This window comes from Pinus tabuliformis, chromosome Q (assembly GCF_031772625.1).
Source record: "Pinus tabuliformis cultivar Carrire ecotype Pingquan chromosome Q, CPIR1, whole genome shotgun sequence".
Taxonomy (NCBI): Eukaryota; Viridiplantae; Streptophyta; class Pinopsida; order Pinales; family Pinaceae; genus Pinus; species Pinus tabuliformis.
In genome coordinates, this window is record NC_142296.1 from 249,076,707 (window position 1) to 249,093,292 (window position 16,586).

At 37.0% G+C, this 16,586-nt stretch overlaps 1 protein-coding gene across 1 annotated transcript; it reads left to right on the forward strand.

Moving 5' to 3' along the window:
* Positions 1–7,853: 7,853 nt before the first annotated feature.
* Positions 7,854–10,352, forward strand: LOC149219113 (uncharacterized). Its single transcript, XM_089384273.1, has 2 exons — positions 7,854–8,979; positions 9,408–10,352. The coding sequence occupies exons 1-2, from the start codon at positions 8,002–8,004 to the stop codon at positions 10,131–10,133; spliced, it is 1,704 nt and encodes a 567-aa protein (XP_089240399.1). The 5' UTR covers positions 7,854–8,001; the 3' UTR covers positions 10,134–10,352.
* Positions 10,353–16,586: the final 6,234 nt, after the last annotated feature.

The window sequence follows — 16,586 nt, forward strand, 5'->3', positions numbered from 1 at the left end:
TTCTTCTGAGGAGAGCCTTCTTCAGTATCAATAGGCCTCCTTTTCCCCTTACCAAACCCTTCTTTTGTTCACAAGATGATCCTTCTAGTTGCCTTCTTGTTCACCTTAGCTCTGATACCATGTTGGAAAATGCAATGTGGTAGTTATTAATTCCAATTTCCCTTAACCTTAATACTTTCTTATGAATTTTATTATTCTTCTTATGTCTCTTTGTTAGATATTATACATCAAACAAATATCAAGAGAAAAATAATAAAGACAGTGGACACAAAAGTTAGGATCCAAGATAGGGAAAAACCCCTCCAAGGGGAAAATCCATAAAATCTCCTCTTATTATAGAATTTGCTTCAAATGAGACAAAAAAGACCCAAACCATAGACCAATTCCTCCTCCATGTACTAAGTCAGCCCTTCCAACAAAACTAACTTCTAGCTACAACTTCGACCACAAAATCGTCCCTGCAATTTCGTCTTGTAACTTTGTCTTGTAGTTGTTGCAGAAACCTTAATCCACCTTCTTCAATAATCCTTCCTTGAGCAAGACAAATCCTTTCAAGGTGAATGAGCTCAAGATAGAGTATTCTCCTAGCAACTTGATACTACAATTTTCTCTTCTGCAATTTATCCATGCAGTTTTGACCTCCTTTGTAGGTGCAGAAACCCTAGGATTTCGTATGTGTGAGAGAAGTACAAACTAGAAAAAGTTTTCTTTGACTCCTTTTGTCTTCTAGAACTTTGCTCCACCTTCCTTGTCTCTTCTAGCCTTAGATCGAACCTTTTCAAGAGAGATCGGACTTATGAGTGAGTGAGTCATTGTGAGTGAATGTGTCCAAAAGAGGTTGAACTCCTCCTTTATATATCCTTTCCAAGTGGTAAAATTCCCTCCTTTATGCCCACTTGAAGCTTCTAAGGGAGACTTGTACTTTGGAGTTTCCAAGACTTTCTAGACTCAAAATAAATTCTTTTACAAGATATATTTTTCCTAGAAGGGTCTTATAAACATGATGTTGACTCTCTTGACTCATGACAATAAATCCTATGACCTAACAAACCCTAGAAGCATGAAGAACATGCTTTTACCTAGAATGCCATCAATAAAGAGCATGAAACCCATGCTTTAAAATAATAACTTTTTATTTTCTTCTTTTGTTTGTTATATAAGATACATATGGAAATGAGCACACCAAAAATTATGAAGACCAAAAATAGTTACATTTCCAACAAAAAGACCCTAAAAGATATCAACCCAGTTTGAGTGTCGTGAATCATTCACAGTGCCTATTCAAAATGGAAGCAAAGGTCGATATTAAGCCATACCAACATGAAATTGATGCTTTGAAGCTAAATTTCTAGTTGCAACAATTATAAGTTTATTTCAGTGTTCATCATATAGAGGAAGAACATAATATTTCATTTGTGGGACTGGAATTAGAGGGACATACCTTGACTTGGTGGGAAATCCATATAAAGACCATAAGGTTGGAGGGATATCCTCTAGTGACTAAGTGGGAGGACTTCAAAACCATCATAAAGTTGTAGTTTTACCCTATTTAGTATATAGACTAGTGGATCTTGTGCCACTACTTCAGGTAGAAGTGGGTTAGAGTGTACAAAAACATAGAGTTCATAAAGATGGCCATAATGATAGGTATCTCCCCAAACAACCCAAATGTTCTCCTCGGGTATTTAAGGGTTTACACAACCACCTACAAAATAAAGTGATGTTTTTCAAGCCCATATTAATGGGCAATTCTTGTGTATAGGCATAATACCTAGAGAACAAAGGTTAGAATAAAGGGAAATCAAGTGGATCAAAGCTGAAGGAGCAATAAGACACTTCTAAGGAGGGAAAGAAGAAGTGGAAAGAGAGAAAAAATAGAAATAGGTAAGCCAAAACACGCTAAAGTAAATACCCCAAAAACCACCACAACCAGTATAATATTGACAGTCACAGAAAGGAGAAATGTTGGAATGTTGGAATGTCTGAATCTTAAATCGAAGAACAAAAATAAATAAATAAGAAGAATCTCATGGTCACTGATTCGAGCAACTTGATTGAAAGTAGCTCAGAAGTGAATGAGAAAATAATTTATACATCATTGCAGAAGGAGGTGAAGCTGATTATCCTTTAGTAACAGGAATAGAAAGAAACAACCAAACTCTTCCACACAAAGATACAATTCAAGAAGACAAAGATTGATGCTTTGTTTTACCCAGGATCATAAGAAAATCTAATTGTAGCAAAGCTGGTCAAAAAATTCGGATTAAATGTTTGAGATCACAAAAACTCATATCCATTAGGATGAGTAAATAAGGATGTAGAGTTGAAGGTAACAAAACAATGCAAAATTATATTTTCCACCAACACCAATTTTATTGATGAAGTAGAACTAGATGTAGTCCCCCTTGTTGTATGTGGAGTCATGTTTGGAAGTCCCTACATGTACATGTTGGATGAAATATTCATGTGAAGAGCCAACCAATACCAACTCTTCAAGGATGGAAAATTGTTCATCGTTAGCGTGTACAAAGGAAAGTTCAAAATTTCAGTGGTAAGTGCCAACTATGCCATGAAACTGATTAGTTCTAGCAAGAAGTTTGTTATAATGTTTTTAAGAGAGAATCAATATATAGAAGAGTTAGTAAGAGAAAATACATTCTGTGATCCATATTTAAGATGGAATGAAATGAAATACAAATTTAAATAGAAACACAAAGCTACAGTGAAAATTGAACTTCAATTAATTAATAATAGGTATTGAAATTTGTTTACATGTAGGATTGAAAACAACTAGCTTAGGTTGGTAGCTTATCTCTGAGAAGAGATGTGATTGTTGCATGTCTTCCAAACTATGTTACAATGAGGCTCAGAGGCCTTTTTATTATTGATAAATAATGGAAACCCTAACAATCCAAAAACCTAACTCTAGGAGACGAAGCACCAAAAGTTTGTGGGCCCCTTTGGAATTAGTTGGAATGCCAACTTCCCGGGGTCGTAATTTGGGCATATAATCTTTGTTTGGTGCACATGATACCTTGTTAGAAATATCTATCCAAGCCCCTACAAACCCCTACCATATGAGTTATAGTATTGGCATGTTTTCCAAATAATGTCGTTTAAGGCCTCAAAACCGCTCTGGAAGTTTAGGACCCTAAAAACTACCAAAAATAGAAAGTTATGTGAGAATTAAAGAAAATGAAAGGAAACAATTTTGGGGGTTCAAGTGGAATAGACATATGGCCACCAATATCCACTTGGATCATCCTGTAGGGGTGTACTAAGAAATAGAAAAAACAATTATAATATTTGCTACAAGCATATAGGAATTTGTTCCAGGATCCTAAAGGGATACCACCCAAGGAGGAAGTGGAGCATGAGATCTAGTTATTGCTAGAATCTTCATTTCCAAACGTTAAGTTGCACATGTAGTCTATTATAGAAGAAAGTGAGGTGAAAAAACAATTGCAACAACTACTGAAACAAGGTGTCATTCAACTGAGTACATCACCATGTGGGTCACCCATTATCATTGTGCCACAAAATGATGGGACTTGGTAGGTGTTTATTGATTACAGGGTGTTGAATAAAATTATGATAAAGAATAGGTACCCCCTTCCTAGGATAGATGATCTACTGGATTAGTTCCAACAAGAAAAATACTTCACCATTTGGACTTAAAGTCTAGATATCACCAGGTTTGAGTCAGAAAAGAAGAATATACCTAGAAGATTACCTTCAAAACCAAAAAAGGTTTGTATGAGTGGTTATTCATGCCATTCGACCTATGAAATGCATTAGCTAAATTTATGAGATTAATGAATGGCATACCACGACCTTTTATAGATTCATTTTTCATTGTCTATTTGGAGGAGTACAAATCACATTTGACGCAGGTGCTGGAGACATTAAAGAAGCACTAACTCCTAGAAAATCTCAAGAAGTGTGAGTTTTCACAACAATATTTGGTGTATCAAGGCTATGTGATAGGTGGAGAAGAGATGGAAATATAACCATCCAAGATGGAGACCATCGTTAAATAACATATGCCTACAAATATTTATGAGGTTAGGAGTTTCAATGGGGCAACACAGTACCTAAGGAAATTCGTAGCCTCTTTTTAAATGGTAGCAACACCACTCCATATCATAACAATAAGTGGCAAGAGTTTTTAGTGGGCAAAGCGTGAACAAAGGGTCTTTGGGTAGCTAGTCAAGCACCAATTCTGGCATTACCAAACTTGCAACAACCATTCGAAGTGAAGATAAATGCAAGTGGCTATGCTACGGGAGTAGTCTAAATGTGCTATATATACAACACTATTGTAACTGAGTAGTCCATGCTTCTACTGGTAAGTCCTCATTTGAAACATGTTTTGGATATTTTCCACCTTCACCTTTAGACAATGCATATGGGAAGCAAAGAGGACATAGGGAGGATCTTATAGGGGATGCCTTGAGGGATGGAAAAATTGTTGACAATATTAGGAAAATCCATATACAGATACAAGAGACACTGTAAAAGCTATAGGAAAAATACAAGACTAGGCATGATCAACACATAGTAGAGAAGTTATTCAAGGTGGGAGAAAAAGTATGATTATCGTTGAACAAGGAGAGGCTACAAGGTCCTAGTAAGAAAGTTAAGACTCTGTGATATGGTCCCTTTGAAATACTAGAAAAGGTGGGAGACAATTCCTACAGACTCAATCTACCCCCATATATGCACATTTACTTAGTTGTGAATGTAGATAAAATCTAAAACTCTATGAGCCTTCCATGCTAGATCAGGGAGAGGAATAGTTCCTACCTTTTGTGGAGGATTTGGCACCAAATGTGCAGGAGGAATTTACAGAAGATACAATATTGTAGAAGAGGTCCAGAACTACTAGACATGGGCAACATGACCTTTGGCAGATTGGATTGAAAGGACAACTTACAAGCAAGGGTAAATGGTACACTGAGAGAAGGTGGAGGAAAAATTTCCTCACCTCATTTGGTAGAAGATTTTTGGAATTAAAGCATCCCAAATTGGGGAGATGTGATCCATATTGGATCATTATAATGTTTTTCATCCATCTTGATGGTTTTAGAGTGGAAAATTTGAAGGAATCAACTCATAGGACCATTTTTACTGGGAGGACCTAGTTTGACAAATTGGGGCTTGAAACATTATGGGAGCATTTTGAGGCAACAAACGACCTATTTAAAGGGTAAAACTTTGTCGCTTTAGTGCGACACCATTTTTTTCATTTTCTACAGACAAAGACATTTCCAACAATCTAAGAATCGCCTCAATTAGAGTCTATATGAAAAAAGTATGCCACTAAAAAGTTGACCTTCCTATTTTCACCACCATAATTTGATAGGATGTCATGTCAGCCCCCATTACTCAAGGAAAAAGGGCTAGCTATGTGACCATGATGAAGAAGACTCTAGAAGAGTCCATATTATAACTCTGGTAAGGTTGAGGGAGTTAAACCTGACCACTAGTAGGCTATCAAGTTGTGTTATATTCCGACCACTAGGAGGAAAATGAGGTGCATTCTTTTCGAGTGCACTTGTTCCATAGACAAGTAGAGTAGTCAAGAGGGATATAGAGAGAGGACATAGAGAGGATTTGTACATTGTAGTAGCCCACCGGCCACAGGTCTTACTTCTGTGTACTTGTAGTCATTTTTTATTCAGAGAAAGAGAGCAGAAAAACCTCACCTTCCAGATGGATTTTCTCTTGAAAAGGCTTCCCAGATATATCTTGTGTCAAATGTATTTAAGAGTTTTTATTTCGTTGCTCTATTTTCTGCTTAAATTTTGATTTACATGCATACATAATAAATAATAATCTACAAATCCATAAATCTAAAGAGAAATAAACCTTAATAGTGCGGATTTTGGATTTAGTTTTATCATATATGTTGTGATGAATATCCTAGATGGAATATCCACGACACTTTATGGATCATTCGTGACGGGATAAACCTACCTATGCTTCACTTTGTGTAAATCAAAGCATGCAACTCAAGTGGGTACACAAAATATACATGATTTATGACTACTGTAGAGATTCAGTTAAATTTCACACTCCTCCAACAAAGTGTGCCTGAAGGATGTCGATTTGAATCCTATGAAATCTAGCTTTGACTACATGAAGGTTTATATACACGGGGGTTTTGGCTCCATTTTGATGTTTCAACTAAAAGTAGCAATTAAGAGTGAAGATCTCTTTGGTGTTTCTTCGCTTGAAAAAGGGGCTCTTGTAGCAACAATGGAAAAATACATTATTGCTAATTTGATTGTTGAGATGTATACATTTCATAATGTGGTAAAGTCAATGGCGTGTACGCTGTGCTCACATTAGTAGTTTTCAAGGGTTTTCAGATTGTCATTATGTTATTACATTACGCTTTTAGAGATTATGTATGCAATAATGATGATGAATATTTAACAGCGAGTGGAAGTGGAAGAGGTAATGGTAAAGTGAATTTGTATTGCCAAAGTTAAATGAGATCAAGTACAGGTAAAAATTCAACATGGATGATTGTCCAGTTAATTTGAAAATTCTGGATCTAGGGAAGGATCTCTCATTAGTTATAGAGGTTTGCATGTGGATTGCAATCTATTTGTGAGGTTATGCAAGAACGTGTGGATGTTGTTCAGTCATTCAATTCGGGAGATCTGTAATTAAGGAGTTCAAGAGTGGAACTCAAGAATTTAACTTGCCAGCTACACCTTTACCAGGGTTATGAGACCATTTGATAAAGCTCAACCTAGGCTAGGAACTGCAAACCTTCTAAAGAAAATTTTCTTATACTTCTTTTGTTGTGTATATGTAGTGATGTAAGCATTAGGAGAGATTATTGGAATTAATACTGACATTAATGTAATAAATCACATTCTATAAATAACAAATTAATTTGAAAATTGTTAGAAATTATTGAAATATTCTTTCAACTTCTCCTCCTAAATTAAGAATAGATTAAATTTAATAACAAACTTTTATATAACAGAATAATAATTATAACATATTATAATATAGTGATTTTTTTTTAGTTTTTATGAAATATAAATTAATTTTAATTGCAAAAGTTTTGTATTGAAAATTAGAAGATAATTAAGCTAAGTTCTGTCCAAGAGATGGTTCATGGAAATGTTTATATTTAGCTATTTATCATTTGAAGAAAAATAAATAAATACAGATGTATCCTCTTTCTTTTGCTTTTTCGTGACATCCACTCAGTCAGAACCCAACAGCAAAGTAGGACAGACACAGCGTGGATTTTCGCTTGAATGGGATCTTGACTCAGAATTTAAAGTAGATTCTTAGTGGATTGTCTGATTATCCAAGAACATGATGGCACTCCGAGTTACACAAACTCATTTGACATGATCCCGAACTTGATGCTTCTCTATAATTTTATTATATATATATTTTATTTAGGGCTAAGTTAAGTAGAGTTAGTTTGTTTATTAGATTGAAGAACAAAATATTTATGTATTAAAGGTTAGGGATTATGTGAAGCTTATTTGAGTTTGGATATAATTTATTTTTTTAAAAGTGGTTTTTATTTTTAGCATGCAATGTTCGATCCAGCTTGAAGATGCATTCTTCCAAAAATAGTTTTTATCTTCAGAAACTTGGATGCCAATTCCCAAAAATAACTTTCATCCTCAACCTCTAAAATATTAATCCAAAAATAGTTTTTATGTTCAGAAACTTGGATGCCAATTCCCAAAAATAACTTCCATCCTCAATTCCTAAAATATCAATCCGAAACCTAACAAAAAAATATCAATCCGAAACCTAACAAAGAAAACCAACCCTACTCAAACCAATTAACCCCTTAACCCACTGTTCTATACCTCCTAGGTATAACCCACTGTTCTATGCCTCCTAGATATCCCCTCTGAAGTATTATGTAATCAAACAATAAGCACATTGCATTTGCAAGTAAAGTTGAAAATTGAACCCTTGGAGTTGAGAGAATCTTCCCAACGGAGAAAGGCCATGGAAGGGACGATGCGTAAGACCTCATCATCAAACTTTTACAGGGAGTTGCGAGTTCCCAGTGTAGCTATGCCAGTAGTTATAGGGAGGAAGGGAGCAAACATCCAGGGTTTCCGAAACTTTCCGGGGATCTCTTCCCTTAGACTATCGAATCAATCTGGAAAACTTTATATATATGGCGAATCAGAGGAAGCTGTACATGGCGTTGCCTGGGCCATTGAACTTCGTCTGTGTTCTGTCGTGGCCAAAGCAGAGGGATACCATCCTGACTTTTTCGTCTACTGTTTCTGCAAATTTCTTGAACAGCCACTTTGTGCTGTGGACAAAATTTGTTTTGAAAAATTTTCAGGAGAAACACCTTGGGGAACCTCTGAATCGTGTCTCTGCTTCAAATCTGGAGCAACATGCGAGGAGGGGTCGAGTTATGTGAGGTGTGTACGCGGTCAAATGCATTTTAAATCGAAATATGATGTGAATGGCCTCTGTGCCCAGTTCTCGAAAAATTTCTCTATTTCAGAACATGTCTTATATTCCTACTGGGACTTCTCGGCTTATGGCGATAAGCTGCTTTCATGCCTTCAATTCCTGCGCTCACAGAATGCGGAAACAACTCGGACAGTTAAATTGATGATTCGATTTGGAAAGCAACTTTTTCATGGGCATAATTTATATGATCAGCTAGGCAGTGGAGATTTCATTTCGCTGCAATGCCTAGAGGAAGCCTACAGGCAGAAAAGGCTGAATTATTACTTCTCCACTGGATGTTCCGAGACAGATGTAACAGCTGCTAGGCTTCAGTTAGAACGGCTGGAATACGTGAAGGTCTCCACTCGAAATAAAATTAGCATTCATGTGGCAGATCTTGAAGACCTAGGACGGCCTCGGCGATTGAATGTATCTGTTCGCTGTGATAGTAATGAGGGTTTGTTGCAAAACAGTGAAATCAAACGCATTTTTGAAGCCAAAGATTATTTTCAGGTAAAGTGCTTGATTTTTATTTTTTGGTTAGTTAGATTCAGAGGATTTGAATCTTGAATTTCAAATGTTATTATAACAAAAAGTTTGAATCATAATTTACATAATCTTTCATAACAGGGATATTATCTTTTGAACTCCACACCCCAACTTCATCGTTGGATCTTAAAGCATCACATCAAAATTTGATGATCTCTACTGAGGTTCATTTTCAAGTCTCTACTGAGGATATTTTCAGGACCAAGATAATGAATCCTTATAGGTTCTAAGGCTGATCATCAAATTTAAGGCCGATCATCAAATTTAATGTGATTTATTAAAGAAAATTATGCTTTAATCCCAAATCACATAAACCTCCATTCTGAGAGTTTGATTTTTTTTAGTAAAATGTAGATGAATTTGTTCAAATTATTTATATGAAGTGAATGTAGGTGCTAGATGTGAATCGGGGAGCATCGGATCAGGAACTTGAGAAAGCCTACAGGAGGTGTTTGATCCGAATTCAGTTTGATCAACGTGGGGTTGGATCTGAAAATGCCAATAGGGTCGCTGAAGAAGCGTATGTTAACCTACAAGATCCTGCAAGGCGAGATCGATACCTCCGAAAAATTGTAGAATCAAGCGAATCTGCCTCTGCCGTACCCAATTCCTGTTCCAAAACCCTACTCAGTTCAGAACAGAGGGCGGCAATTACAAGAGTTCGCAGGCTGCCAAAAAGACATGGGTTCGTGACCTTCTGTAGAGAAGGGCAGACAGCAATGGATTTCAGGCTGGGAGTTGCGACACACGAAGTGCAACTCGATAACATTCGCCCAGAAATGGTAGAATGGGTTGAGAAAGCATGGGGGGATCGAACCCCTGATCAATTACTTGTTTTTCCACACCCGGGCAGGTTTCTGGTGATAAACATCCGTTACAAAGAGACTGAAACGTATGTTACAGAGGATTGGAAATTTCGTATTTCACATGTAACAGAAGCGGATCGGTTAGGGACGGTGAGTAACAAGAGATGGGAATGTGGACTAAGCAGCAGATGGTTTAAGTGGAACGATGGAATAACGGACAGTAGGAGTATGGATTCCATTATCAAAACAGATGTGGTTGCCCTGGTCAAAGAAGCTGTCAATTTTAGTGGGGGTACTTGTTCACGAGGGTAAAGGTCCAGAGTCTTCTCTGTATTTAGTTGGAGTTTTGGTATTTGGAATTGATTTGTAGTAGTCTTACTCATGTTCTAAAATAGTTTGATGGGTAAAAACACCCTTTCAAGTACTTGTTAGGGTTAGTTTGAGTAAAGTTATTCACTTTGTTAACCATGACTCATGTAAAGAAGTTTACCCTTAAGATAATCCAAACTAAGTATGACAGATTTGAATTTAGTAATTAGTAATATTTTTTGAACATGAAAATATTAGTGGCGTGCTAGATTTGGTTTTAGTTGTTGCTAATATTTTGTAAAAAAGAAAATATTAGTGTAATAGTTTTGATTTTGGTTATTGTTGATATTGTAAAAGGGAAAATGTTTTGTGTTTTTGGTAGATTTGCCATTGTTATTGTCATTGCTTGAAGCAAAACACTAGTGTGGTAGATTTGGCTCACTAGATTTGGTTTCAGTTGTTGCTAGTGTCTTTCCACCAAGATGATACTTTTGTGTGTGGATTGCAGGTTAGAGGGGAGGGGGAATGGGGTGGTGAATGTGTGTATGCATGTGAAGAAAACATTGGTGTCATAGATTTGGTTTTTAGTACCAACTAATATCTTGTAAAGATGAAAATAATTGTGTGAGGAAAACAATGATATATATTTGGGGAGTGAGGTGGTGAGTGTGTGTATGTAGGTGAAGAAACATTGGTGTCATAGATTTGGTTTTTAGTAACAACTAATATCTTGTAAAAATGAAAATAATTGTGTGTGTGAGGAAAACAATGATGTTATATATTTGGCTTTCATCACTACTGATATCTTGCAAAGGTGAAAACACTTTCTTGTGTTTTCTATCCCACAACATAGCTAATCTATTCTTTTGGATTAATATGTTAAATGTAGATGTTCTTTGTTTGGGTTGACTATCTAGCAACATTGTGAATATGTTTTTTGGGGTTATTATCTTAAATACATATGCTGGGGCGCTCTCTCTTTGTGTATATGTTTGTGTCAAATTGCCTATCTAGCAACATAGTTAATGTGTTCTTTGTCTTATAGTCTTCTATCTTGTAATGTCATAACTTGGATCAAACTTCCAAAGAAAACTCAATTTGATTTTTAATAATTAAAAGTGCTTTAAAATTTATCACGTATGTTTTAAAATTTCGCATCGAAGCATTGCAATTTAAGTCATTCTTATATTATTGCACCTTAGGGCCTTTTCTGTAGGAATTTACAGGGTAAGTTCCTCAGACAGAACACCAAAGGACACCGCTCACAAACAGATCGCAGATCAATACACCAGTACTTTTGACGTGGTTAAAACCCTCAAAGAGGGAAACAGTCCACGACTTGAGTCAACGCGGCCACTTCAGGCAATTTATTAATAAAAGAATGAAAATTTACATAAGCTTCTCTCATGAACGGTTAACCTACAAATGACCCTCCATGCTCTTTAAATAGAGATCATGGACCAATCGGGTGTTAAGCCACGGATCAAGTGTCGGTAATACCGAGGAGAGAATGAGCTGTCGAATCAATACATATCGTGACCGTCAAATTGTAAGTTACAATATGTACATAGTAAAGAAACACACTTAACCTAACTCTATACCTAACTCTTTACTAGACCAAGTTGTACTTAACTATTTCCTATGTGTCGGAATATCCTAACATCCCCCCTTAAGAACAACTTGGGATAGGATTGAAGGATTTAAAAATATGACACAATAGAAGAAAGAAGGAGGCACTAGAGCCTATCCCCCCTTAGTGACAACTTCCTGAACTCCAACCATAAATCGAAGTTTAGTGAACTTCGCCTCTGTGAGAGCCTTTGTAAAGATGTCTGCAACTTGATCATCTGTTGAACAATATTGCACTTCAAGGACATGGTCATGAATGAGCTTTCTGATGAAGTGCATGTGCAGTTCAATTTGTTTGCTGCGCTGATGTTGGACTGGATCTTTGCATAGTTGAATGACACTTTGATTATCACACCAAAGTGTAGTTGGATGCTGCTGCTGAAAGCCAAACTCTGACAGGATCTGACAAAGCCACAAGGCTTCCTTACTAGCTTCTACGGCACCACGATACTCTTGTTCTGCTGAAGAAAGAGAAATGGCACCTTGTTTCTTGCAAGCCCATGTAATAGGTCCTGAACCAAGAGTGAACACATAACTTGCAGTAGACTTCCGATCATCAGGGTCACCAACCCAATCGGAATCAGTGAAACCAACCAATAGAGGAGATGCTTCAGCACTGTAATGAATCCCAAACTGAACTATACCTCGAACGTAATGAAGTATTCTTTTAGCTGCTTTCCAATGACTTTCACGTGGGTTTTGCATAAACCGAGCAACAAGGCCAACAGCAAAGGAAAGGTCAGGACGAGTATGGGTTAGATACAAAAGCTTTCCTACAAGTTGACGATATAAGGTAGCATCAACTTCAGGAGAAGTACAAGTGACTGAAAGTTTGACTCCAGATTGAAAGGGAGAAGGGACTGGCTTACAGTCTTCCATGTGAAAATGGCGTAGAATACCACAGGCATACTTGGATTGGGAAAGGGAAATACCTTCCTTGGATTGTAAGACTTGAACACCAAGAAAATAATGTAAGTGTCCTAAGTCTGTCATTTCAAACTTCCTTTTAAGGATAGACTTCACATGGTTTATAAGGTTGGGATCACTACTAGTCAGGATAAGATCATCAACATAAAGAACAAGAATGATAAGAGACTTGCCCACTTTCTTGGTGTAGACAGTATTGTCAAAATGACACATAGAAAAGCCATTTTCTAAAAGAAAGTTATCCATTTTGGCATACCAAGCTCGAGGAGCTTGCTTGAGACCATAAAGGGATTTCTTAAGCCGACATACAAGGCTGGAGTTTGTTTGTATAAAGCCAATAGGTTGTTCCATATAGATTTCTTCATGCAAGTCCCCATGCAAGAAGGCGGATTTAACATCCATCTGATGGAATTCCCATTTGAAAGAGGCAGCAAGGGAAAGAACAAGGCGGATAGAGTTCATTTTGGCAACAGGGGAGAAGGTTTCAGTATAGTCAATGCCTTCAACTTGTGAAAAACCCTTAGCAACAAGACGAGCTTTATGTTTATCAACTTTCCCATCTGGTCCATACTTGGTTCTGTAAACCCATTTGCATCTAACAAGTTTTTGTCCCTTTGGTAGAGGAACAAGATCCCATGTATCATTTGCCAATAATAAATGATATTCTTCATTCATAGCTGCTTCCCAATCTGGATGGCCTGAAGCTTCTGCAAAGGTGTCAGGATCATAATTCACTAAAGCTTGAGCCAGTAAAGAAGAGGCTCTCTCGAACTGAGAACGTGTATCTCGCTGATCTGTAGGATCACCGGCAAGATCACCTGTTGCATCCCGAGTAGCACAGACCCATTTTGGAAGCTGAGGAGCTGAAGGAGGATCCTGAGAAGGTGGGGGAGGATTTTCATCCTCGCTTTCATCATCTGAAAAAGAAATATTTTCAAAAGTAGAAGAGATAGGGAGAGGTGGCACATCCGTTGAACTAGGCTCGCAGGCCGATATATTTTCAGCAAACTTTACATCTCTTCTAATGATAACATTTTTGGACTTAAGTGGAATAAGTCTATATCCTTTGACATCTTTATAATATCCAACAAAAATACATTTTTCACTCTTAGGTTCTAAAGCTTTATGTTTCTCATCTGGAATATGGGCCCATGCTTCACTTCCAAAAACACGAAAGTGACTTACATCTAGTTTGATTGAGCTCCATGCTTCTTCTGGAGTGATATTCTTTAAAACCTTAGTAGGAGTGTGATTTATTATGTAATTTCCACAGTTAATTGCTTCTGCCCAATAATTAAGACTAAGTCCTTTAGATTGAAGCATACAATTAGCCATTTCCTTTAAGGTGTGATTCTTCCTTTCAGCTACACCATTTTGTTGTGGAGTATATGGAACAGTATGTTGCGTTTGAATTCCATTCTCAGTGCAAAAGTTGATGAATGTGTTTTTAACATATTCTCTGCCATTATCAGATCTTAGCTTAAGAATTTGATGTCCAGATTGTTTTTCAACAAAGGCCTTAAAGGCCAAGAACATGTTAAATACTTCACTTTTGAGTTTTAAGAAGTATACCCAAGTGCGTCTGGAGAAATCATCAATGAAAGTTAAGAAATACTTGTAGCCAGAGAATGAAGCAACTGGAAGTGGACCACATAAATCACTATGCACAAGTTGTAAAGGGGCTGAGGCATGCCAAGAGGCACGTTTTTCAAAACTGTCCCGATGATGTTTTCCGAGTACACATCCGGAACAAACACCATCTCTGCAAGATACCATTGGAAGACCTGTCACCATATTTTATTTACATAGATTCTGAAGAGAGTGATAGTTTAAGTGACCAAATTGCTCATGCCAAAGTTTGCTCACTTCATCATTATGAGCAACAAATACTGAGGGAAGATTTGATGACCCAAAGTTGTGAAACTTATACAACCTTGTAGAATCATCAGCAATGCCAGTAGCTAAAATCTGTCTAGGATCTCTTAGGTCCTTAATTACAACATCGTGAGGTGAAAATTCAACGATTTTACCTTCACCTGAATGGGTTATCTGATATACAGTTAGAAGGTTGCAGGATAAGGTTGGAACACATAATACATCATTAAACTGACCATTGTCTAGATGAACAGTTCCAGTCCCTACAACACTAAGAGATCTATCATCACCAACATATATATTTTTGGTGTTACAATCATTTAAAGAAGAAACATGGCTTTGTTTTTGGCCATGTGATAAGAAGCTCCAGAATCAATGAGCCACTCATGAGAATGAGAAGAAGAAGATACATTTAGTGCATAGCCAGATCGAGATGCTTGACAACCACATGCAGAAAGTGCCATTCCTGAAGATGAAGTTGAAGTTGAAGATTGCTCCAAATGGATGTTATGCTTCTTCATTGCTGCTTCCAAGGCTTCCATCTTCTTAAAGCATTTGGATTCTAAGTGGCCATCTCGATTACAAAAGTTGCAATGTCTATCAGTCTTCTTCCATTTGTTTTTATTTGTCTTATCATTTTGTTGAAATGATTTTTCATTTTGAGGCGGAAATTTCTTAGGACCCTTTTTTGGTTTAGGACCATTCCTTTTAGGATACGACTTCTTAGGATTCTTTGAATTTGGTTGCTGCTAGGTGGCTAACGCTTTCTTAGAAGAGTTTCCAAGATGAAGAAGACCAAGGTGTAAGAGTTTTTCTTGTTCTCTTATTAAAGAATCACAAAAGGAATCAAAGGAAGGGGACTTGTAGGCTTGTCCTTGAGAAATGAAGGCTTCTCTTGTAGAATGGAAGGTGGAAACAAACATAGAATAGGCTGGTCCCAACTTAGTAAGAATGGAGTAGATAAGGCTACTATCTTCTTTCTTAACCTTAACACCTTCCAAGAGAAGTCTAAAGGTCTTGAACTTGGACAAAAAATCTTCAATGCAAGAAAAGTTATTGGGGTCCAATGTAAGCAATTCATTTTCAAGTTGATGGGCTTTAAGTTCATTTTTAATTCCAAAGACTTTAGTAATCTGTTTCATTGCTTCATCAGGAGTATCAAGTTCTGCAATATGGAATCTAAGATCTGGAGAAATAGACATCCCTATCAACCCACGTGCTTGGTCTTGCCTATTTTCCCATTTAGCTGCCTTGTCTTCATCTTACGGTTTGGTCTCTTGGCCTGTGGCTATTCTGTAAAGACCTTTACTTCTAAGTAAATCCACAATGTAGGACCACCATTAGAAGTAGTTGGTGCTGTCAAGAATAACTTGCCATGGAATTTCCATTTAAGAAAAAAACTGAAGCTATAGATGCAAAATTAGGCTGTTTCTAAAAAAAGGGTTCTGAAAATGGCTTTCGGATGAAGAAGTTATGGCTTTTTGAAGAAAATTTGATGAAGACGCCGACGAAGTGCAGGAATGTGCAGAAATGCAAAATCCACCCCCACAAAATGGAGACTTGAACCCAAGACCTCTACTCTCATAAATTAGCTTTGCACCAAGTGAGCTATACAAAAAGTTTGAGAGAGAGAGAGAGAGAGAGGTGATGCTTTGGGTTGCATGCTTGCTTTGAGAAAGCTCTTTTTCCCTACAAAACAAAAAACACAAAACCCAACATAGACATACAAAAAAAAACAAACCTTGCGGCTCGAAGTTAGCTTTAGCCGGAAACTAAATATTTTCCTCAATGTTTCTGATTTTCCGAGATCACACTAAGGCGCAGCGAAAAAGAGCATACGCATGAGAAAAATCCTTCCTTTCTGTTTCTGATTTGCCTAGATTGCACAGAGTCACAGGGCAAAGAGCATACGCAGAAATGAAAGGTATAGATCCGGTAATAAAAAAATCTAAATAAACCGAAAACCGAAATAAACAGAGAGAAAATAACTATAAACTGCAAATAAACACTGTATACCTCCAGATC

What these genes read in the sequence shown, in the direction of transcription:
- LOC149219113 (XM_089384273.1), top strand. Translation starts at nt 8,002, where the DNA reads ATGGAAGGGACGATGCGTAAGACCTCATCATCAAACTTTTACAGGGAG. An exon ending in AAGCCAAAGATTATTTTCAG is followed by an intron (nt 8,980 to 9,407) that starts GTAAAGTGCTTG and finishes AAGTGAATGTAG; the next exon opens with GTGCTAGATGTGAATCGGGG.